The sequence below is a fragment of the Chironomus tepperi genome, unplaced genomic scaffold, assembly GCF_022539635.2.
Source record: "Chironomus tepperi strain 1889 unplaced genomic scaffold, CSIRO-AGI_Ctep_v1 contig_367, whole genome shotgun sequence".
In the NCBI taxonomy this organism is placed as follows: domain Eukaryota; kingdom Metazoa; phylum Arthropoda; class Insecta; order Diptera; family Chironomidae; genus Chironomus; species Chironomus tepperi.
In genome coordinates, this window is record NW_027226489.1 from 141,436 (window position 1) to 167,000 (window position 25,565).

General features: G+C 32.8%; 1 protein-coding gene across 1 annotated transcript in view; it reads right to left on the minus strand.

The window, feature by feature from the left end:
* Positions 1-7,437: 7,437 nt before the first annotated feature.
* Positions 7,438-25,565, minus strand: part of LOC139095615 (zwei Ig domain protein zig-8-like) — a 62,251-nt gene continuing 44,123 nt past the window's right edge. Inside the window, exons 2-8 of the mRNA XM_070647003.1 lie at positions 21,341-21,501; positions 20,982-21,047; positions 15,782-15,801; positions 15,457-15,647; positions 12,352-12,482; positions 11,237-11,402; positions 7,438-9,016 (exon numbers count right to left, since the gene is read on the minus strand). Of these exons, the coding sequence (XP_070503104.1) occupies positions 8,883-9,016; positions 11,237-11,402; positions 12,352-12,482; positions 15,457-15,647; positions 15,782-15,801; positions 20,982-21,047; positions 21,341-21,501 (869 nt within the window). The 3' untranslated portion in view covers positions 7,438-8,882. The remainder of the gene's footprint in view (positions 9,017-11,236; positions 11,403-12,351; positions 12,483-15,456; positions 15,648-15,781; positions 15,802-20,981; positions 21,048-21,340; positions 21,502-25,565) is intronic.

Below are 25,565 nucleotides of genomic sequence, written 5' to 3' on the forward strand. Positions count from 1 at the left end.
AATCAAACCTGAAACAGAATTTTTAATAAATTTTTTCAATTCGGCACATCTCAAGAATATTTAAACCTCTCAAAATGGGAGCAATATTTTACATTACAAACTATTTCATCAGCTAAAGAAATAAAAATTCTTCCTTTATTAAAAACAGAAATCCTTTTGAAGATTTCAAAGTGAGTAGTTCAGCATCCAAAGATGATATTTCATTCAGTATTTCTTATATTTTATTTACATTTTCACCCACTGAAATATTAAAATGAAACTTTACTTCTCCTGTTCTTCAATCAGCAGAGATACTTCACTAGAGAGTTTACAACAATCATCAATCCGAGTAACACAATTTGATTATCACGACATGCATGACTGATGCCATAATGGGGTTCGTGTTGATAGACATTAGAAGAGACTTAATGGCTTAATTTACTATGGGACCGTTTACTTATTGGGTAACATGAGGCCTGGGGGTACGGACGTCACCGGGAGGCATTGGGGGCACGGGCTTCCCCTCCGAGAATCGCTGCTTAATAAGTGAACAGTTCCTAATTTTATGATTCCATTTTAAGATCCGATGAATTTTCAACGAACAAAGTTGAAGCAGTAAAACCAAAAATTCCACTTTGTATGCTGCTCGGGCTGCATCACTGAAGAAAAAAATCCAAAAGAAGTAAGAGAAAAGTTTTCTCATCTGCAAACAATGTTATTATTATACTTTAAATTCATCATTTTTCATTCTTGGCGTTATAGACATAATTCTTTCATCATCCCTCCTTTATATTTCCCATCTCTATCATCATGTATACATGCAGTACATATAATGCGGTGTTATTATGTACACAAATATTGTATTATTAACAAGGCAAGTTGGAAAGAATGAAATATGGATATTGGAGATAGTGGAAAAAATACAGCAACAGCAACAGAAATTGTTTGTGGAGTGTTGTTCTGGGATGAAATATATTTATAGCGTAATTCTGGAATAAAACAGAACCTTGTTGTTAGTTTTACTGTTGTATAGATGGGATGAAGGGTTTATTGTATATGAATTGTGTAAAGCTTATAACTTACGAATGATGGAAATTCTGTAGAAGTTCTGTTAAGAACTTGAACAGTTAGGAAATTTTGTTTAAGATTTTAGATAATTTTTCCCAATATTTAGAATGTGTACAAACGTTGAACTGAGTTTTATTAATAACAGATTATAGGTAATGGGAATCTGGGTTATCGTGCTATGTGTAATATGTATGCTTTTGCTATCGGAGTCGCGATCGAGAATTTAAGAGAGCACAATGTTTATTCTAATTTGTTAGAGCACAAGAAAAGGTAGATTGAATATGTGCTTATTCAGTGTATAGATAAAGGTTATTAGCTTAAAAAAATCAAGGTTAAGGTTGTTCCTGAATAGCATAACTCGAATTTCAAACAAAAATCATGCACCAGGTATGCTTTCTCGCTATCGAAAATTTATCAGGACCGGGATTTCGAGAAAGCATAGCACCAGAACGACGTGACTCAGGCAAATTGCATGATTCAAACTGAATCCATCAAGCACACCTACACAGCGCATCATGTATGTTAGGTGGATTTTGGACCATTTTTACTGAGAAAGTTGTCATTCTCCGTATTGTTCTGCTAAAGACGAGTGGGTTGCATGGGACCGATAAAATTATTGAACAGAAATATTCCGTGATTATTCTGTCGATCGGTCCTGACTTTCTCAAAACAAATCGGATACTCCTTACTTACTTCGCTGTTCGTACAGATAAGTTGTGATCCATGACCTCCCACAGGAACCGCCTGAAGCTGGATCTATCGCTGGCTACCACTTGCCAATTTCCGATACAAAGTGCAATACTATCAAAAGAATAAATAAATCATGCAAAACCATGCAGAATCTAAACCGAATCTGCCACCATGTCAGAGTCTCGTCGGTATTATGCTAGATTATAAATTGATTAACCGACGTGTGTTATTAAAGACTAGCTTTTTTCAATTAAAATTCTGGATAATTCATAAATTTCAAACTTTAATCAACTAATTTTCAATGAAAACTATTTTTAAATAGGAAATTTTTCATCCAAATTTCAAAAAACATTCTCGAATTTCCCTCAAATTAAAAAGAAATTTTCTCATCATAAAATATGAACAAAAAATTATCACGAGCAAATTACAAGGCACTAAAATTGATTAAATTATCATAAAGTTTTGTGAATCACGCAAAATTACCCAAAAAGAAAACAAAATTTACGTCAATAAAAGTAACAAAAGTTGAGCTTATAAAATATATAAAAATTTAAATTTTCAACCCATTTTCCTAAAATAATCTCTTTTTTTTCCTGATCGTGCTACAAAGAATTCCATTTAAGCCTTTTTCTACCTTGTCAATCGACGTCGGAATTGACATTTTTACTGAAAATGTGAATCAAAAAAAACTTTTACTTTTATGTTGAAACCCTCGAGAAGCGCTTACATTATATATTTTATAGCTTCTTCTTTTTACTTCTCTTATCCTTTATTCTTCTTTTTATTTTGCTTGAATATTCTCTTGTTTGGTAGTTTTACAACAACTTTTTTTAAAGTGGAATCATTTGAATATTCTGTCACATTATGTAGTTGTAACAAAATTTATTGTAATTCTTGGATTCACAAAGAATAAAATATGAGAACTGAGGGAAATGGAAGTCTTATTTATGGAATAAATATTATACAGCATATCCAAGTGGATTTCGTTTCGTTTGAGCACACGGTCAGCTTTTATTTTTTCAAGTTTATTCTGTGTAGAGTCTCTTTTCAATTCCCATGAACCAAAGCTGTTCTATACATAGAAAAAATCTTGAGCATAAAGTTCCTCCTCAGTTGAATATGAACGATACTTACAGTGAATTAATTAATGAAATTCATATTTCAAGTAGTGTGGTGAAATTTTCCATCCTACAAGCATTTCTGCATGGTCAAGTGCTCATTAAAGTCAGTCTTAAAATTGAAGAAGTAGATTTTAGCATAACTGAATGAGTAATTATTACGTAATATATGAATATATAATGACCAAAGAGTTTATTTTGTGATTTGCATTAGTTTACATTTAATTAGATAATTCTCTAAGCCATTTTCATCCCTAACATGACGTGACGAGCATTTTGAATTTCAATTTTATTTTTTTTTTTTCATTCTTTCCGTATTTTATGAAAGTTGATTCGTAAAATTTTTATTACTTTATATTCGTAAACGATCCTAAATATTTAAATTTCTAGTCAGTCTCTTTTCTGTCACAAGGGGGACAGCTACTTGGCGACAAATTTTGGTTTCATTTGTGGAGATCCTTATTGACTTATTTACTTCGCTGACTTTCCTCAGATGACACCTAAAGCTGGCTCTATTGCTGACTTCCGTCTGCAAATTGCCAATACCATTGAGAGCTTCTTTCCAGGAGTCCTTTGATCTACTACGTGGATGTTTTTAATTTTAAAATTTATAGCTCAGAATCTTACTTTCTTCCTGTGACAATGCTCCTATGCGGACTTTATAGGCTACAAAAAAACGATCTCCATCTGAGTCTGTCTCTTAAATTGTACAAATTCTCTGTCCGCAAAATGAGCTGACATTATTTTATTACCATTCTGAGTTATGTAGCTTTTGGAGCTCCAACATGACTTTTCCTTTGCGGATTCCAACCAAGGGCAGTGTACTAAACTGACATTTTTTTTATGAAGCATCTAGTTTAGAAACGAAGCAATAGAAATATCATTTTTGGACCAAATTCAATTTCTTCGATCAAGCCGTCATCCCCCTGTCCTGACATTGAATGCTTAAAATGAATGAAAGGTTCACATTGTTGTGAGAAAAAAATCCATATTGAGATGGATGGATAATATGAAGAAATAATAAGTTGGCAAATAAGCTTGGGTAGATTTAGATGGAAAATAGTTTGCAAAGTACTTTTATGGTTTTAATAAGTTAATATATTATGATTTAACCTTGTTCGAAGAATAATTTATTGATGCTAGAATATTGTATTTTTGGAGATAAATTATTAAAATATTGTTACATAATCAGAGACAAAGACTTTAAGGCAATGGTGGGCAATATTTTTTGTGTCATGACATAATTCAGTATTTTGCGGCTCACCTGAGATTTCTAATGGCACTTCAGAGTACTGAACCACACAGTTTGGATAACACAATGGATAATTATATGCAAAAATTATGTCTACATGACGGTCGAGTAGACGAAAAATCCTAGAAAATTGAAAGTTTTTTTTCCAAGTAGAAGGTCAATTTGGGCATACGTTTAGTGACACAAAATTTAAGTCATATTTCAAAGAACTTTTAAGCTAAATGTTGTTCCTCAAACTACCCTCGTTCTCACTTCAGTGTGTATTGCTTCTAATGGAAAACTAAGTACAATCTTCTTCAGCATCATGCTATACTTCAATAACATTTCCATACCATAGCATAAAATAGCTACGGAATCATTTCCAAGATTAAAAAGTTAGTCATGACTAAAAGTTTATCTGCATCTGTAAATCAATTTAAATGACTAAAGCGCTTAAACTTATCCTGATACTTAAAATGATAGTTTTTCATATCCGTAGTAAAATTCCATTTGCCGTCATTTCTGTAATGAAAAAAGTTAATAAAATAATCTGAAAAATCAAAATTGATTCAAGCAAAAATTCTAAAGACCGTGTAAAGTTTCCAATCTTATTCATTTCAACATTTACATTTATTGTGCTATATAATGGAGCTTCTTTCTTCTTATTAGGTTTTTTTTTTTTACAATTTCTTATTTACAAGAATATTATTTTTTTCTCACTTCTTCGTCTTCTTTATATCTAACATAACTACAGTTTTCCATCTTCTTCATTGAAAATATTTTTTTTTGTTTCCTTCATCATCTCAGCCATTTAATGAAGAGGGTGGAATGGAGAGAAGAAAAAAAAAATTAAAAACTTCTTTTCTTCTTGTGTATTATTATTATTTTTTGTTTGTTATAAAATTTTTCATTCTTGTTCAACATGGATATTGAGTTTTAATCATCAGGATGTGACACTTTGGAATTACTATTTTCTCCGATTTTTGGGGAGCTTTTGTGCGATTCGTACAATATTATTGTAGAGAAAAGCTCTCAAAATTGTTAAATGCAAAAGTTGTAACCATAAAAGGATGTTCAGCTTTAAGTAATTTGAATTTTAACATTTTCCCATAAATCCGTGGGTTAAAATTGATTCATTTAACTTGTTCCCGGAAAGCACTCGAAGTAGAAATGTCCAAAAATTCAACCCTAAGCGGTGTTCCGAATTTTATCAAATCTGGCCTGTGACCGGAGTCACGTTGTCCTTGGGCCAAATTCTCGATTATTTCTATGACGAATGCCTTTTAGGATAAAGTTTGAATTCAATTCTTTATTCAGGGTCAGATAATTTTTACAAATTATGATTTTTACGAATTGTACATTTTTTACGAAAAAAAGTCACAATTTTTTTTTGATTTTTACGATTGTATCTGATTCTTGCTGTTCATTTTAAATGTTCTCATATTCTATTGACATCACTCATTATCCGAAAACCTCACAGAGGAGAAACGGTCAATAATTCGGCATCAGGCCAGCGTGAGCCTGAACCAAGACCAGATTCGATGATTCCCAGTTTCAATTCAGAGTCATGTTAGGATGAGACTGAATTTTTGACCATTTCTACATATGTTGTATACCGGTTAACACGTTATCAGGTTGTTATAAATGTCAATAACAGCAGTTAGCTAATTAATTCGATTTTTAGTCATAAATAGCGGACATAAACTCTTTTAAAATAAGCAAAATTTAAAAAAATTCTAAAAAATTAAATTATTTGTTAAAAATCATATTCACACAAAATTGTGTGAATATATTGTTTTTTGTTTTACAGAAATCTACTTTTTTCGATTTACTGCTTCAGCCTTGCCGAATTATAAAAAAAGTTCGGTCATTCAAAGTTTGTGCTTCGTATTACCTATCTAATGGTAAAAACTACTTCATGATTGGTGCTTCCAGTGCCGAGAAATCGCAAAAAATCACGTTCTGTCCTTTAGCAAGTTAGTTAGTTTCCGCGAAAACTCAATTTTAACACAAAGTTAAGACTTCCGGTTTTTTCTATCGATAGATATTGGTTATCACACGAGCTGTATAGTTTTTGGGGTCATGAGATGCATCCACTGAGGCACAAAATGCAAAAAACTGAAATTTTTTCCCTAAATATTAGCCGCTTATTCCAAAACACGTGTTTCAAAAAAAATGCGGCCTCGCTTCGCTCGGCCGCAGACAATTAAAAGTATTTCTTCTATGTTTTTCATGATCTAAAAATCATTAATTTATATACATGTTTTATCCAAATTACTAATAGTACTTTTTATTGATATTTGGCTGGTTGCATTTGGATACAAGGAATTGAAATCTTAAGGTCGTGAGATCGAATCCTATTAAATTCCGAAATTTTTTTTTCCATTTTTTTTGAGTTTTTTTTTTGAATACTTGAAGTATACAAAAATAAATGTAAATATTAAATGATATTAGAAATATCTATCCATAAATGTGCTTAATTTTTAGTAAACAAAATCGAAGTGAACAAGGTTAAATCAAAATACTTCTTAAGAATCAATACATTTAGCCTAGTTCGTATAGATCACAATACGAATATAAGTACTCAGCCCAGCTCGTATAGTGATCTATATAAGTACTGCAATCTACCCAAGTCGGGCGAGCGAAGCTCAGCCCGGCTCGTATAGTGATCTATATAAGTACTGTAATCTACCCAAGTCGGGCGAGCGAAGCTCAGCCCGGCTCGTATAGTGATCTATATAAGTACTGTAATCTACCCAAGTCGGGCGAGCGAAGCTCAGCCCGGCTCGTATAGTGATCTATATAAGTACTGCAATCTACCCAAGTCGGGCGAGCGAAGCTCAGCCCGGCTCGTATAGTGATCTATATAAGTACTGTAATCTACCCAAGTCGGGCGAGCGAAGCTCAGCCCGGCTCGTATAGTGATCTATATAAGTACTGTAATCTACCCAAGTCGGGCGAGCGAAGCTCAGCCCGGCTCGTATAGTGATCTATATAAGTACTGTAATCTACCCAAGTCGGGCGAGCGAAGCTCAGCCCGGCTCGTATAGTGATCTATATAAGTACTGCAATCTACCCAAGTCGGGCGAGCGAAGCTCAGCCCGGCTCGTATAGTGATCTATATAAGTACTATAATCTATCCAAGTCGGGCGAGCGAAGCTCAACCCGGTTCGTATAGTGATCTATATAAGTACTGTAATCTACCCAAGTCGGGCGAGCGAAGCTCAGCCCGGCTCGTATAGTGATCTATATAAGTACTGCAATCTACCCAAGTCGGGCGAGCGAAGCTCAGCCCGGCTCGTATAGTGATCTATATAAGTACTATAATCTATCCAAGTCGGGCGAGCGAAGCTCAACCCGGTTCGTATAGTGATCTATATAAATACTGTATTTTCTCAAACATTAGAAACTGCATATCTATGAAAATATGTTGCAGTGATTAGAAAAACAGTTCGAGCGAAGCTCGAACATTAATAGTTCGAACGCAGTTCGGACTTGGTTGAGCGAAGCTCACAAATTTTTGCGACCTGAACGGAGCGAAGCGAGTGAAGGCGTGAAAATTTTCACAAACATTAGAAACTACATATCTATGAAAATATGTTGCCGCGAGTAGAAAAACAGTTCGAGCGAAGCTCGAACATTAATAGTTCGAACGCAGTTCGGACTTGGTTGAGCGAAGCTCACAAATTTTTGCGACCCGAACGGAGCGAAGCGAGTGAAGGCGTGAAAATTTTCCCAAACATTAGAAACTACATATCTATGAAAATATGTTGCCGTGAGTAGAAAAACAGTTCGAGCGAAGCTCGAACATTAATAGTTCGAACGCAGTTCGGACTTGGTTGAGCGAAGCTCACAAATTTTTGCGACCTGAACGGAGCGAAGCGAGTGAAGGCGTGAAAATTTTCCCAAACATTAGAAACTACATATCTATGAAAATATGTTGCCGTGAGTAGAAAAACAGTTCGAGCGAAGCTCGAACATTAATAGTTCGAACGCAGCTCGGATTTGGTTGAGCGAAGCTCACAAATTTTTGCGACCTGAACGGAGCGAAGCGAGTGAAGGCGTGAAAATTTTCCCAAACATTAGAAACTACATATCTATGAAAATATGTTGCCGTGAGTAGAAAAACAGTTCGAGCGACATTAAAAGTTCGAACGTAGTACGAACTGTACATGTTATACTCCATGTAAATAATTTTAGTTAATGTGCAAGTAATCATTATTTATTTCATAAATCTCTTATTTTGTTCAAGTTGTTTTATTTATATTTTTTACTTTTCTGTACAGTTTTCTGATCTACGTATTGTGTGAATATTCTCATGAAGCGTGATCCGCTTCATTACTAGTTTTCAATATCATAAATACTAATAACTGTTGGACAGTGGAATTATCACAATTTTAAAGATTTTTGATTTTTTTGTGGCTCGGGTGGGTTTATTTTTTTTTTTTTTTTCAAAAACAAAATTTATGACTCTAATAATTGCTTTTGAATTTATTATAATAAAATATGATAATCTCTATGAAAATTGAATTAAAATTTATTACATCCAATCGACAATATGAACGCATAAAGATTAATCGGAAATAATTCCAAAGTGTCATATCCTTGATTTATTCTTTTAGTTTTCCTCATTGGTATGGAACGAAGGGCGAAGGAAAAACATAAAAAAAATCTTCATTATTTCATTTCATAAAATTTTTATTTTTCTATACAAGTCTCAAGTCAATTAATCAACGACACAGCAAAAAGGAAAAAGTAGAAAAAAAGTAGAGAATTGAAAGTAAAAAAAAACAAATTTATAGATTTATTCTTTTTGCTGTATGTGATATTAACATTAGTAATAAAACTATCAGAAGAGAATTCTTTACGTATAAATTTTGTTGTTGAACTATTGATGTACATCTACTGTGCATTGCTTCCGGATGTTCGCCTGCAAATATTTCCAATATTTATCCAGATTCGTTCGACATTCCAGTTTGATGATATTGAGGTTGTGAATGCACAAAAAAATAGAGGAGAGAAAAATGATATTATTGAGCATAGAAAATCAATTTAAACTTTTTTTTTTATTGAAATGAATAATTTTTAGAGTAAACAAGAGGAACGAACGAGAGATTTTTTCTCTTTCCTTTATCGAAATTCAATCTATCATTTTATTACTCTGTATGAAAATTATGCAATCGATGAATCCTATTTCAGCACAATGTTGTGACTCATTCATTGATAGATTTTTATCATCAAAAAATAGTTTGCATAGATGGATTTTGATGAATATAAATTGGAGTTTGCAATTTTATTGGAAAAAATTTTAAGTTTGATGTAAAAATTATGTAAGACATTTTTCCCCTGAAAATGAAAATTAGCATATTTTGCGACATTTTCTCGCTGATGATGATTCTGCAAATTTCAGCTTATTTTATTTTTAGGGAAAAATTTCATTAAATTAAATTTGTATGCAGATTATTTCATCTCGAATGTTGTGGAGCTTCGTACCTGATTTTGTAACGAGTTTTTGATTTTTTTTGAAGGGATTTAAAGATGATTGATTTAATGACTAGATCTTAATATCTGGGTGAATGACACAAGTTGGTTAATCGATTCAAAATATGGCACCAGGTCAGCTTGATTCTAGCATTTTGATAGATTGAACTCATGGAAAGAAGCTGTCGATGGAGATAGTATCATGATTGGAATTGGTAATTGGCAAGCGGTAGCCAACGATAGAACCAGCTTCAGGCGTCATCTGAGGTAGGTATTGGATCACACTTGAACTTTCTGGCCAGCGAAGTAAGCAAGTAAGACAGATTGAAATCTATGCCAGAATCACGCTTGTGTGGGACTGAATTCTTGATCAACTAACTGAATTAGGCTATGCGGGCTATTTGTTGTCCAGTTTAGACAAACATTTTATAAAAGCTATAGAAATTATGGACAATTTTTGCTAAAAGTTCTCAATCTATGTTCATCGACTTACTACTCTATCGCCACACAAACTCAGGAATGCCGCAAAAATCATGGTTAGACACTTATGGTTCAAAATTCTGTACATTTGATTCCAGGAAATCTCAAATCATTACTAGGGTATGGAGAATGTGTCGAGCTATTTTTAAACTTTAATCATGTTATATCGACAGCGGTTTTTCATTTTGATACATTTTAACTGGATTATAGATTGTCAAACTATTTTGCCAGAATTCATCCCTAGTTTGATATAGAGTTCTCAGGACTCGAATGAGGAGGACACCACTATTTTTTCGAGGACGGACTCTCAAAGTCCTTCCAACTCTGGTTTAATATACAAAACAGTACTAACTTCTGATGAAAAATCCTAAATTATAGTTTCCATTAAATTTGTAAAAAAATATTTAAATCCATTTTGAATATTGATTTCTATGAAAATACACAAGCTGCACTAGTCAGTAAACCACATCATAAAATCAGCTTTTCACATTTCTGAGAATACTTTTCAAATTTATGTCATAGCAAAAGTTGAAATGTCAATGTTGATGGCATTTAATAAAATTTATATTTCAATTTTTCAATTGAAATTTTTGCATTTTCCAAAATTTGCCATTCAATTTTCATTGACAAAGGCCTCTTTCAAAAGTGCTCTAATCTCCCCAATCGAGATTTCCTGCGTGGTTTTCTAAATAAAAAATATCCAATACAATTGTGCACATAGTTTAAAAGCTCCAATTTCCAACTGACTGTTGATCATGTTGATAAATCGAGAGATAAAAATACAAAAACTATACTTAATGAACTACAATTTGAATGTGTCCACATTCATCGTCGTTGTCTCTCTCTTTTGTACAATTTTTTCTGTTCATGTTTCTCGTCATTGTGTTTTAGTTTTTCACACATTTGTTCCGCCATACAATGAAATGTACGGAAAAATGGTTGTACATGAAATGAAAGATAATTTAACCGACATTCCTCTCGGTTTTCCTCTTATTCACTCTAATATTATTCAACATTTCCTTTTTGCGCTTAATAGCAACATTTTGTACAGCATGCATGCATACATGTGCAATTGTTGATGATAATTATCTTTACCCAAATAGCAATTTAGGTATTTCGTTTCCTATTCTCGTTGGGGCTATTTTTTTCATCAAAATAACACAAAAAAAGGTGACCACATCCTACTTACCGTTTAAAACGTGAACTCGTATGCTTGCCACAATGGCATTTGATGGTGAGCAACTGTATTTGCCCGAGTTTGTTTCATCGGCATTCTGTATCAGGAGATGTGATGTTGTTAAATCACCCTTTCGTGTTTCAATTGAGATGCCTCCTCGACTGTCATAATTTATCACCTTTTGGTACGTATTTTTTTTTGTTTGGATGTATATTTGAGGATGATGAAGCACCAACAACAGAAACATGAGCAGTAATAGAAATGAGAAGAAAAAAAATGAAGCGATAAAAATGAAAAATTTCAATTTTTGTCTAACAATGTTGTTTTATGGACTATTCTCAATGGAATGGTGAGTCAGATAGGGTTGGTCATTTTTGAGCAGGTGAAGCTACTTTATAAGCTTTTGTTATTGAAATTTTATGTTAATTTACGAATTTAATTTCAACATTAATGAGAGTATCACTGCAGTTGATGGGATTTCATCAAAATTAATGAGGATTTCACCAAAATTGTTGATAATTTCACCACAATTGATAGCAAATTCGCCAAAATTAGTGAGAAATTCATTGAAATTGAGGAGAATTTCACCAAAATTAAGGAAAATATCTTCAAAATTGCTAACAATTTCACCAAAACTCATGCAAATTTCTTCATAGTCGATAAAAAATTCGTCAAAATTAATGAACATTTCGTCAAAATTAATGAGGAATTTATCAAAGTTCTTGATGATTTCAACAAAATTGATAAGAATTTCATGAATATTGTTTGAAAATTGACTTAAATTATAAAGAATTTCATTACAATTGATACGAAATTCACCAAAATAAGTGAGAAGTTCATCAAAATTGTTGACAAATTCACAACAATTCATAAGAAATTCATCAAAATTTATAATAATTTCACCAAAATTTAGACCATTTTACCGTAATTTATAAGAAATTCACTAAAATTGATGAAAAGATCACCAAAATGAAAGAAAATTTCACTAAAATTGTTAATCATTTCTCCACAATTAATGAAAATTTCACTGACATTGTTGAGAATTTCCTCAAAATTAACAAAAAATTAACCAACCCTGTCAATAACCATCTACACATAAATCTACAAATAAGATGTTTTATTCCTACCTCATCCTCATGGTACCAAAAGATAAATGCCGGCGATTCATCTGGTGCTAGTCGTATTGTGCATGTAAGGTTGATTGTTGAACCTTTTTGAACGTAAAAGTCCGGCCCGCCTAGTATGGATGCTGTCGGTGCTATTTGTTTCATTTTGATGATTTCAAGTTCATGTTTAATGGATTATTTTTGTTCCACGTAGGTTTAAAAAAGGAGAGAAAAGAAAGAAAATCCTCAGTAATTTATTGTTACTTAGGTGATTCGAAGAATTTATAGAAAAATATTTTTTTTTTATGATTGAGATCGTGTACGTGAATATCAAAAGAAGATTAAGTCTCAAAGTATCCCATTGAGGGATTTTGCTTCTCGTCGTTCCGTGAAACTTAATGAAAATTACTCGACGAGCTTTCTTTCTTCGTCGTCGTTTTGTTATTAAAAATTTCTTCCATTCCTTCTCATTTTCATTCCCACATTGCCTTTGCTTATAATTTTAAAGCACAATAAAAAAAAAGTCGGAAGTAAAACAGTAAATGGTTGGAAGCAGTTGAACGAGATAAGAGAAAAAGAGGTTGAAATGACGAAGAAGAAATAATTTTTTAAATGAAATTATATTCAATTTAAGTGGAGCTGTATGTTACGATGTATATGGACCGAGCGATGCAAATGAAGAAGGCTCTGCTAAGGAGCCTTTAAAGTTCTCTTATTAACATCAATTGGAAGTCCATCCATGCATAGGTATGGGTTCAAAGACAAGTGAAACTATTTGCCGTGTGGCTCCCATATAGCTGTCGAATAAAGGATCTGCTAAAGAGCTTTCATAGCTTTATTAAAGCTCTTTTATCAATATCAAATGTGAGTCGTCTCTATTGGGCAGCCATTTGGAAGTCATACTCTGTTTATCAGTCATATGGAAGCTACACTCTGTTAATCAGCCATATGGTTCACGAAGACTACTTCCATTTGATGCTAATAAGTGCGCTTTAGCTAATAAGAGCGCAAAGCTTTAAAAGCTCCTCAGTAGATCCTATATTTGGGAACCATATGGAAGGCAAACGGAGGCTACTTCCATGATGTTGATGTTAATAACAGAGCTTAGTTTTAAGCTTTAAAAGCTCTTTAGTTTAGCCACTTTTTGGCAGCCAGATGGATGCTACATGAAGGTGACTTTCGTTTAATTAATTAATTAAAAAGCTTTAGCAGAGCTTTGAATGCTCCCTAGTGAAGCTTATTGGACTACTTGACGAGGCCTTACTCTCTTGTGTCACTCGGCATACCCAATGAGAATCGCTGAATGAAAAATTATTTTTAATAGCTTAACAAAAAGAAGAATTTTTTTATTGAATAAACCGGTCTATAATTTTTTTAAGAATCCTAATAAAGCGGTAAGGCACCCCATGAATATTTAATGAAAATTATTATTTTTTCCAAACGAAAAATATTTTGTGGGCCGAGTGGGGTTAATAATTAGTTTTAACGATTTCCTACCCACTAATTTTAGACGATTAGAACCATCAATACTAATAATGTCTTAATGATTGTAATTATATTTAGATTTTAATTCATTTATCTTTATTCAAAAAAAGTTTGCTTCCGTTATTGTTGTTGCTGTTATTGTTTTATATCTTAGAATAAATTTTCATTTATTTGTCACCAACTGACCAACTCGTGCTGTATGTTGTGTTTTTATTTCATTTTCTTTCTAGCCATACATAAATTTTACGATGTTCCAAAATGAAAATCTTGATAAATGTGCTGAATATGTTGGAAAATTTATTTGTATTTAGAAAGTTAGACGCATTTGTTATTAGTCGTATGCAATTTGATTTATGTTGGCATGAGCTTTTTTGTAGTAGTCAATGAGCCAAGATGTTTAGTTTTTGGCTTGGTCAATATATATTTTTTTTAAAATTGTTATATCTGTGTTATTGAATGGACAAACATGAAAGGCGACATTGGGGTTTTGAACATATTTTTATGTTCTTGAATAATTAGGTTTTTTAAAGTATGGATGCTGCAGGGGTTGCTGAGCAGAGTGGAATCTGGGGTATCGAGTCATATTTATTAGATTCTGCGTAGGATGGTAATGAAGGAATGCCAGTTAGATGTCAGAATTGATAATTTGTACAAGCTTTGGGATTCAGCCAGCAATAGAGCCAGCAATAGAGTCAGATGGAAAGTATTTTGTAGCAACCTAGGCTCCAAGTGGGAGCATGGATCCCGTAAGTAAGTAAGTGATTAGGAATAGTCAATTCTGCTTGTACGAGAGAAACGCCTGTGTGACCGAGTGGTCAAGCGACAGACCGGATACCTGTAGCACTCATTTGTGAGTTCTCATGGGTTCGATTCCCATCAGAGAACAATTCAATCTCTCAACCAAATCGTTCATGGATTCATGGATTTATTCAAAAACAATTATGATATGAACGTGAATTGCAATGAATTGCAAGTTTCAAGCCATGGGTGACAATTGATCTGTATGTCCAGTGAAATGAGCAAGTACAATTTAGCAGCAGCAACTCAATACTTCTCCCCATCCAAAGTGAAACAAATTACTCATCTAGATGTGCAATCCAGCATATTAAAATCATTTTCACACTAAACTTTACTATAAAATTTACAGCTTAAACCATAAAAAAGCAACACCTCATCATCAGAGGACTATCATAAAAAGACACCATAGCATACAGTCATCTGTAAAGGTCTGTCACAAAAAGATAATTTTCCCATTGCATGAAAATTTCAAAAACCTATAACAGAAAATGTCAAATTCTGCTACCCCGACCCTTAACAAACAAGCATCCAGTTTATACTTTGTAGCTTTGCAGCTTGCTCATGTCACACATATAAACTTCAGAAGCACATTGAATGTGAAAAATGGATAAGTAAGGGAGAGAGAGAGAAATGAAAAGTTTATATATTTTTTATAGAAAATTGTTTTACTAACAATGTTATGTGCTTGTGTTTACCACAATTTTACCGGAAATTGTGGAGAACTGCAATTTTTAATGGTCAGTCTAGAAATGGACGATAAAGTTTTTCATTTTAAATTTATTTTTTTTTTCTTCTCCATCTTTTCCCTTTTACTTGTACTCGTATGACAATCGAAATACTTACTGACTAAATTGAGACGAACAGAATAACTTTTGACGGGTTGTGTTGAGATTTGACAATCATACAGGCCAGCATCTCGCTTTTGAGCAAATTTGATTTGTAGAGTCCATTCGTCTGTCTCTTTATGATGTGTCGTTGTAAAACGTTGATCAGTCGTGTATGTATACGTTCCAACAGTTAAAATATGTAAATCTCTATAACATGTCACATATAATTTTGATTTATGGATGGAGAAAAAATGCAGACAAAAGGGAAAGAAAAATAAAAATAAAAATTTTCATCATCATTTTTGTGTTAGAGATATGAATAATGATATTATTATACGTACCGGTGTCGTATCCACGAAATCTACGATGTCATATAATAAAAGAAATATTTTTTTATCATTATCCGAAGGCATAAAAAGGTTCGCAGCAAAAAAAGAGTCGTCCCCAGAAAGAATGGAGATTGCATACGCATGAATTTTAAAATTTAATAAAGTAGAAAATGGAAAAAAAGAGAAAAAATAAAAACATTTTATAGTACAATTTCCATTACACAATTTTGAGAATATATTGTTGGAAGTAAACAGTTGTTACATGGTCGGTGCATCGAGGATATTGGGAGCGAAGTTTTGGTTCAGTAATAAATTTAGCGAAAAAATTAAGGTCAATTAAGGTGAATTATTTTGAATTGAATTGAAAGTTTGAGTTTTTTTGGAAGCTGTTCAAAAATGACGTCTATTTAGTGTCTTTAGCCAAATCAAGACTTTGGATAGAACTTTTGTAAGCGCATAATTTAAGATTTTGAGGTTAGGCTTACAACTGGAAGACAAACGAAGGAGAAAAAGTGAAAATTCCAGCCTATGACATGCATGTCTCTAGCCTGCTAGCCTGATACCGAATTTCACCAAATTTGACCCCGGGTCAGAGATGTACCCTTGAACAGTACAGGATTAGTTCGCTAGGACACTGTTACGTCGTCTTATTAGTCATAAGACTCAAAGTTGCCTTTACGGCATTATGATGGTAATTTTGATCCATTTTAACGGAAGTAAATGCGATTTTCCGCTTTTTGCTGCATATCACCAGTTTGGTACCGTTGAACCATTTCTACGTTATGTGTTTCTGGAGTCTATCAACATAGGCATTATAACTAATTCTCTTGCATATAGACATCATTAGGGGTCGTTCCCCTTATTACGTTCGTTGTTCAGATATCAAGGGAGGATAGGGGATCTAGAAATCTTGTTACCTGTATCCTGCGTAGCGTAATAAATGACAAATTAACGAACAATCCCATATTGCTGTGTCATCAAATCAGTAAAATGAAATTCAATTTCATTCATCACAAAATGCCTTTAAAATTGCCGCAAATACAAAATTGTCCGTTCAGTTGACTTAATTATGCGGAAGTAATTCAATTGGACGTTTTACAGATAAAAAATTATAATTGCTCTCGTTCCAAAAAAACGGTCAATATATGCTGAAGCTCCTTTTAAAAAAAATGTCAATTTTTATCTTTTACAAGCTTTTTTTTGTCAGCGCTCGGCCGAGCATGAAAAATCAATATTTCTTTGTCTAGCACACGTACAAAAGAAAGAATAAAGTAAATTTCGTCCTGGTCTAATGGTCGTTCAATAAAAAATCAAATAAAATTCAAGAAAATGGTTGTTTATGTAAGGTAAAATTGCTGAATATGTTGTTAAATGATTAGATTAGTGAACCATTATTGACTTCTGTATGTAATTGTGAGTAAAATTATGATTATTAGATTTATGTTCATTCACTTGTCAATCTGTTTAAGGAAAATTTATGATGCTCTTTTTTTGGTAAAAAATTGAGTTTGTTCAGTTTATGACTTATTCGCATATACTTATGGTAATGTCTACGAATATATGAATGAGAATATGATAATAGAGATTTTGGAGATGAAAAATGGACTTGAGTATATTTTGAATGGAAAATTTTTAAAGTGGATTTGGAGTGGATTTTTAAAGTTGTTGTCTGGAGCATGTCATAATGATTTATAACTCAAAAACCTTAAATCTATTTATAGTCAATGCTAAACCCGAAGGGTACGGTGCTTAAAATATCTAAAAATATTATCCTCAGACCAACTTGACTTTGGTTTCGAGTCGGATTTGGTAAATTTTGTCCTAACTTAAAGTCATGATTGGGGTTCTAGGGTCACGATTGGATCTACTCTTTGGCTTTTGCCTGTCTTATAAGAATCGTTTTCAACAAGCGAATTTACATTAGTAATATTGACATTTATTCATAAAAATCTGGGTTATTAATGTAAGATTTTACATATTTCGACAGTCCCGAGTCCTGCGCTGAGCATTATATAGCAGACCTAAGATCACATCGAGATGCAGTAGAATAGAAACATCCCCGAACAATGGGATAAATCAGCTGCAGACCGACACAAATCTGACATGATGCCAAATTTGGTTTTTTAAAGTCACGTCGGTCTTGAGTCAGACTTTGGATCAATTCAAAGACTTGTGTAATTCGGTAATACTGACTTATATGCTGGCTTCATATCAGTAATACTGACCTAGATTATAGTCTATACTATAAAAGTCTCTCCAGCACTATTTGAAGCCAGCACGTCAATTCATCATAACAATTTTCTCTCTCTTAAAAATACTATAAAACATAAACTTTCAAGCTTTTTTCAAGCTCTATAAAAATTATTTAAATTCAGATAAAGTTATGCATGAATTATTTAATTTTTCTAGAAATTGTGTCGACTTCATCAAAATTCAACTCAATAATTTAAGCTTAAAAAAACTTATATCATAAAGTATAAAGTACATTTAATTCAAGTCGATTCAAGGCCAGTAGTACAGGAAATAAAAGGAACAATAAAAAGAAGAATAAAAAAAAATATTTAACGATGCCTTCCGTGAAAAAAAAGAAATATTTTCTTGCCCCCACAGCAAAATGCCATTCACATAATTTTTTTTATTATTATACCGTCTGCAAATTATTCTGTTAATTCACTGAATGAATTTTCATTGAAAGAGAAAAGGAAGGCAAAAATAATTCTTAAGGCTGTATGTTTTAATTTATGAATGTCATATAAAATAAAGAGAGGAAATATAAAGGAACTTAGATGAGGTCATTTTCTAGCGTAAGATTTAGTCTGCATAGTTTATGATTATTGTTTGAGGATCTCATTTTCTTATCAGTCATGCCTGCCTTTCGGCGCACATTAAACTTTCAAAAAAGAAAAAAAAAGCTCAAAAAATGATGAAATATGGTCGCTTGATGAGGTCATTTCAGCAAGGGATGAAAACTTTTTTGCATAAATTTATTATCATGTCGTAGGATCCATAAGATAATATTTTATGAAGTAGTTTATATCCTTAGAAATATGATGTTATTTTTCTTTCATTGGGATCATCACTTAAGTTGTTGTTGTTGTAGTTTTTTATTTGATATAATGGATAAGATTTATCAATCGAAAAAGGACATGACTTCTTCTTTTCGTTTTATGATTTGTTTATGAAAATTTGTTAGTTCAGGATGAAAATTGATGAATTTTGCTTGGAGGAACTTGTAACTTATTAAGATAGTAAGAGGATGAGTGTAGATTTACTAATGAAATTTGGAATCATTTATTAATCGAGGTTGAAGTTTAAGGGTAAATGAGTTCAAAGATCCTGAAAGATTGTTTTTGGACAGTTATGATTAATTGGGTAAGGCTTGAGTAAGGCAAGTTTAGTGATTAGGAGAATTTTTTAAATTTGATAAGTTCAATGCGGCAAGTTACAAAAGCTTGTCAATTGCTGCCTGCTATCCGCAACGTCCAAACTCAAAACAGAATTTTAGTTTGCTGTAGCTTACTCTAAGCAGGACTATATCCAGGAAAAAGGTAGCTTTAGGGTCAACCATCCCCACACTTTGGATCAAATTCTATAATTTGCTAGGGTAATTAAATTTAACGTTGGAGTCCGGACTTCAGTGGAGACACCTCCCAAAAAATGGAATCCGACTCCACAAAGTGGGAAAAAAGTGATGTTAGACTCAATGGAATCCGGACTTTTTGGATTTTTGTAGTCCGGACTCCCAAAATCCTGTCAACTCTATTACCTATTAAGAGAGGCTAGAGACTAGAGTCCATCAAGAGGGAATAATCTCATAAAAATTCTATTAGAATCCAAGCTCTAGAATTGAAATTTATCTTATTTTTGACATCATAAACTATGTCCAATTTAAAAACCGTATCTTGACCGTATCTGTCTCCATCAAACTACACAGGTAATTAATGACTTCAATTACATCCAATAACACAGATCCATAAACTCTATAATGAACTTTTTATCTAATTTTAATTGAATTTCTATAAAACTTCTTTTTAACATCCATCACCTAAGGTGATATTTATAAAATAAAAATCACCTTGATTCTCCCTGTCTATGACTTAAGATTGATGACTGTTATTAAACGATAATTTGAAAAGTTTGATAGTAACTAGTTGAATAGACAATAAAAATGGCTATAAAATTGATTATAACTTGAAATGTAACATAAAACAACTCAATTGAACAGAATCTAAAAAATATTGATAGAATGTCTCTATTTTGAGCACAAAAAATACTTATTAATTTAAGATAATTTGTAAAACTTTGTTTGTGTATTTTCCTATTGTTGAAAATCTTCAAGTAAGTAGGTCAGGTTTTATGGATTTTGTTTTAGATCGAAAAGTTTATTTTTCGTGTTTTGACCATAAAAAAAAATATTGGAGAAAAAACTGCCATAATAAAAAAATTGGAAAGATAAATTAAACTATGGAAAAGTTGAGAAAAGGATTAAGTTGGGATCGGTTGTGAGTTGGGTGAGTAGGGAGCATATTTTGATGACTTTGAAGTTTGATTCTGATTTGGAAATATTCTTGGAGTAGTTTGATGTTTGATCATAAATTTCTCGAGCGGCAAATTGCATTTTTCATCGTAAAAATGGATCAATCTTCGTGAATCAGCTGTCACGATGCAATCAGGGTAACTTTGCTTTTTATCGTCAGTAAGGCGAAGGAGCAGTGTCACTTGAAAGCACGTTGAGCTGCTCGTGTTCGGAATTGTTTCGTCACTAAGCTTAAAACATTCTCAAAGGATATAGCATGAAGTAGGCTCTTATGCTAGAGTCCTGAGTAGCACAAATCAGTAACTTGATCAAAAGTTCCATCACAAGCCGATGTGGTTCTAGTTTGGTGTTGGATTCGAATTCGGTAAACTGATTTCTGCCACTCGGGCATCCTAATGTGTGCTAATCTCTTGAATAAAATGGTAGTTTGGTCTTTGCTTTATTTCAGGAACAACGTTCTAAAATTGCAATCCTAGTTGATAATCCACGACAAAATGAAACCATTCGCTTGCATTACTTGTCCAAAAAAGCATTCGCTCTCCAAAAAATAATATGGAACCAGAATAAAATATATAAAAATTCCATACATTTACGACTCGATAAATTTATGTCAATAAAAATAAATCAATCTTTTATCAAGAACCAATCGACTGCAATTTATCCAATCATACTTACAGTTTTATTTCCTAAATTTTTTACTCTACAACTTAAATATGCCGATTTTCCGACTAATGCTGTAACCTACAATCATCAAGATGAGAATAAGAAGAAGAATAATAAAAAAAATTATTTCTCATAAATTTTCATTTTATTTCCTAAATCTCTGCCATATACATGCACTCACACACACACACACAAACTGGAATTGTACAAAAGCGAGCTTTTTTCCTTATTCCATTTCATGAGTGTGCATTATACTTATACACGACTATTATTATTATTATTACATCATATTGGTAACGACATTCGCAGCATGCATGTATACAGCAGAGGCAACAAAAAAAAAAGTAAAGTCATTGGAAAGAGGAACTTACATTTCTCGGGATTATCGGATCAAAATATGATTCATACCACTTTGGATTCGTATAAAAATGAAAGGGATTAGTGGTGGTAATGTCGTGTAGATTATTGTAATTTCCATGATGATTTTTCTCTTTGCTCCCGTTCTGCTGCCGAAAGCTTCCTAACGATAAATCTGCTTGTATGCGTATAAGCGCAAAATATGAAACGGAAATGGAAAAAAATAAGAAAAAATATAGATTAGATGGGAATTAGATGTTATTTAAATTTAGATATTGTCGCATTTCCTTCCTTGTTCATTCATTCGCTTCTGTTAGCTGTACAAATGTGACTTATTTTTTCGTTTCCGTGCCATGCAAGGTGTACGTATATTTCATAAACGGTTCTTCGCAATAACGCATTTTAAATTCAGAAGACCGAATACCTTATTCTTAATAGCACAAGTTGGATAATCGATCCCAAATCGACAGCAGATTTGCATGACTGTGGCATTGTGCCGGATTTAATAGAAAATGACTTTTTGATTGCATATAAGTTAGGTATTGAAGTACAGATAAGGTAACCATAGTCCACCTCATGTGAGACTTTCAGTAATTGCGTAAGAATTGGAGGAAAAACCTCAACGAGGAGATGCAGCTTTAAATCATTTGCAGACCAGAATTACTCGAAAATTTCTTCTCAACCTCCGAAACTGGGATAAAGGCTGCATCAATGACGAAATATTCAACTGATTCAAAACACCTCAGACTGCGATCAGCCTTTTCATCATTAGCAAACCCCAGAAGCAAACCCCAAACTCTAAACTATTCCCATCCCTAGACAATTTTTCACTCTACCCGTTTCTTATTCCACTCATTCAATGATGTGATGGGTGGAATTGTGTCGCATTCAAACGACAAAAAAATCACATAACTGTGATTTACAGTCGAAGCTTTAAGAATTCTAGCACGTATGGAGAATCTAGCTAGCGTAAAATCAAGAACAAAAGCGACAAACTTTTCCATCTCAAGTGCCATAAGGCGTTTCCTTCGATTTTTTTTTCTCAAGTAAAGCATCAAGTGCCAATGATTGTGATGATGAAAAAGTGCTTACTAAAAAAAATGGAAAAATAATCATTGTGTTGGAAAATTCAATTCCAGCAACAACAAAAAAAGGCTGTGCTGTGAATAAAATGGCTCGGCGGTTGAGGATTTATTGTTGAATTTTAATGTCACTTTTAAAACGCAATACATTATCCAAAATTGACCCAAAAGGGAACATTAAAAGGAAGAAAAACAACAGAAACACCAAAAAAAAAAAGAAAATGTTTGCATAAATCTTCCTACTCGATTTTGAAATTTTCTATTTCCTTTTTTTTTGTTGGTGAATTTTGCAGAGTCAATACGATTGATTGTAGATTTTGGACAGGGTTGTAGTTGGAATGCTTGCTAGAATCAGGCCTATCTGTGGGAAATGTCTTCTTGGTAGATCACAAAATATCATCCGTAAGGCTCTTGATGTCCTAAAGAGGAAAATCGAATCCAAAGTCGATATGAATAGGATCTGTGGCTGATTCAATGAAATTCAACTTCAACCCAGACTCACGCTCGTCTGAGCTTAGCTAAGTCATATTTTTGGCCTTATCTTGAGAGCCTAGACACTCATAACTTCAGAATTTATCTTCACTAGCTAAAAGAAGCAAAGCTGAGCTTTTATATTTTCATACAAAACGCAATTAATCAGAAATGTTTTTCCTCTATACCAGCTCATACTTTATATTCGCATAAAAGAGCTCAAACCAGCGGAAAAAAAAGAATGTGAAAATAATGGCAAAAAGGCTCCTTTTATCTTTCAAAATAGTTGAAAAATATACCAAAAGCATTGGATACACACAAAAAAAAAACCGAATGGAAAGAAGACAAAAGAAATGAAAAAAAGTGTCAAGGGCATAGCAAGCTTCTCGACTTCCAGCACACACAGTTTTCCACATTTTTTCATTCATATGTACATATATCTTTACTGATTATTCAAGGGCTTACGTTTCTTGACATTAACATGCCCATGAATTGAATAATATGCTTTATTCAGAAATAAAAGTGAAACTTAATGGTCTTAAAATCAAATTTATAAAGTTTAAGGTGGGAAAATCGATGAAAAAATTTTGAAATTTTTGCTATGACTCGAAAGCCTTAAAAAGCAATGAATATGAAATGAGATTAAAATTTTAATAATCTATGACAGCGGTGGGTGAACTTTATTGTCGACTGTAGTCTTTTTAGACATTGCTCATTGCTAAGTCAGGTGTGCTTTTCCTTCATTGTATATAATTTTTTTGGGTTCTATTTTGCCTTAATTGTATAAATTTGCGTGGATTCTTCGTGAATGAATTAGACTTTGATATTTATGTTCAAATAAAGTACAAAAACGTGTAGCAAAAAAATAAGAGATTTAGATTAAGCGATTATAGATTTGAATGAATAGAATTTAAAGATAGGAATGGTTTGATGTTAAATTTAGCAATGACCTTTTTTTGTTTTTGTGGTACTTTGGTGATAAAAAAGCTATCATGACGTCAATCAACATTTGAACTTCTCTCTTGTTTACTTAAAAATTATCATTTTTATGCTTATTACGTTACGCAAAAAAACGAATTTCTAGACCCCCTTCTCCCCTTCGTTCCAAAATTTCCATTGAAGAAAAATTCTTTTGATTAGGCCGTAACAAAATCGTTCACCCCTCCCCCCTAAAAAGCGAACGTAATAAGTGAACAGCCCCTTAATTGATCTTTAGATTGTCGTTGAATTGGCATGAGAATAGGCATTCGATAGAGCCAGCTTCAGGCGACACCTGTGGGAGGTCAAGGATTTCAATTGACCTGTACGACTAGCAAAGTAAGTAAATAAGTAAGATAATTGTTCGATATGATTCGTAAAATAATAATACAATTTTATTCATACTGTGTGCAGCGGCTCATTGATGTACCACAGAGCAAGCTCAAGTGACATGATCTATATTATTGAAAGACGTAAATTACAGAATTTGCAAATTACAGAAATTACAATCTTGAATAGACCAACATAACCCCCAGGGTATTCAAATTATCAATTATATTTGACCTTTATAGATTGCCATATCTATCATGTTTCCCTGAAATATCTATAAGATGCAGAACAAATCATCTATAATTAGACATCAAAATATCATTAAATAAACATTCATAAGACGACATCCCCTCAATATATTCCATTCAGAAAGAATATTCGAATAATGTTAAGCATTTTTAACATACTAACTGCACATGAGAGTAGGACATCCACGAATGCCCTTAAACCAACATTTCTTGAAATCTCTAAAGACATAATACAATTATATGCCCTCAACCTTAAGTCATATCTATCAACAGCAAACAGCAACAACCGAAACAACAACTCTCTCATTGCACATATTTTAGTCTCTTATTTCAACATACAGGATACATATATAGTTGTACATATTTTTTTGTGGATGATGTGGATGACACCACATGATTAAACATCACCAACAGAAATGAGAAAAAGCAGAAAAAGGGTAGAGAGGAAGCAAAGCAAAAAGCGAGCAGCAATAGCAGAAAAATTTAGCAGGCAGCAAAAAAAAGCAATTAAATAATTTATGTTGTGACATATCAGTAAAAAAAAAAGTTATTCATTCATTTTTGTACATGATACATATTTTTGGATGTGAGTCAATGTCACAGCATTTGGGCTGTTCTGTGTGTCTCTTCATTCGTTCTCATGCTGTTGGGTTAAATACTGCATACACAAAAAAGAAAGTTTTTAATGTGTAAACATTTTTCGGTATTAAAAAAGCCTCGTTTCACACTTTTATGCATTTGTAAATGGAAGTGCTTTTCATTCTAGCTACATTCCATGCAAAAAGTTATCCATGGAGCTTTGATTCCTAATTTTTCCACTGCATATCATGATCCTTGACCTGTGGTTTAGACAATCAAAGTATCTAAGCTTCAGAAAGAGTCCAAATTTGGTAATGGCAGGATTTCAACCGATGATGCTTAAGGAATCACACCAATTTTGAGTCAAGTTGGGCAAAATTGTTCAAAAGACGCAAATTTTGAAATTGCAAATTTTCCAGTCAACGACCTTCGAGTTCCAACACCAAATACCATCCAAGCTATCTCAATTGCTAAACATAAACACTTAATACCTTAAGTTGAATAAGTTGAAAGCATTAAAGCACAAATAAAAGACATTTTTCTAGAAAAAA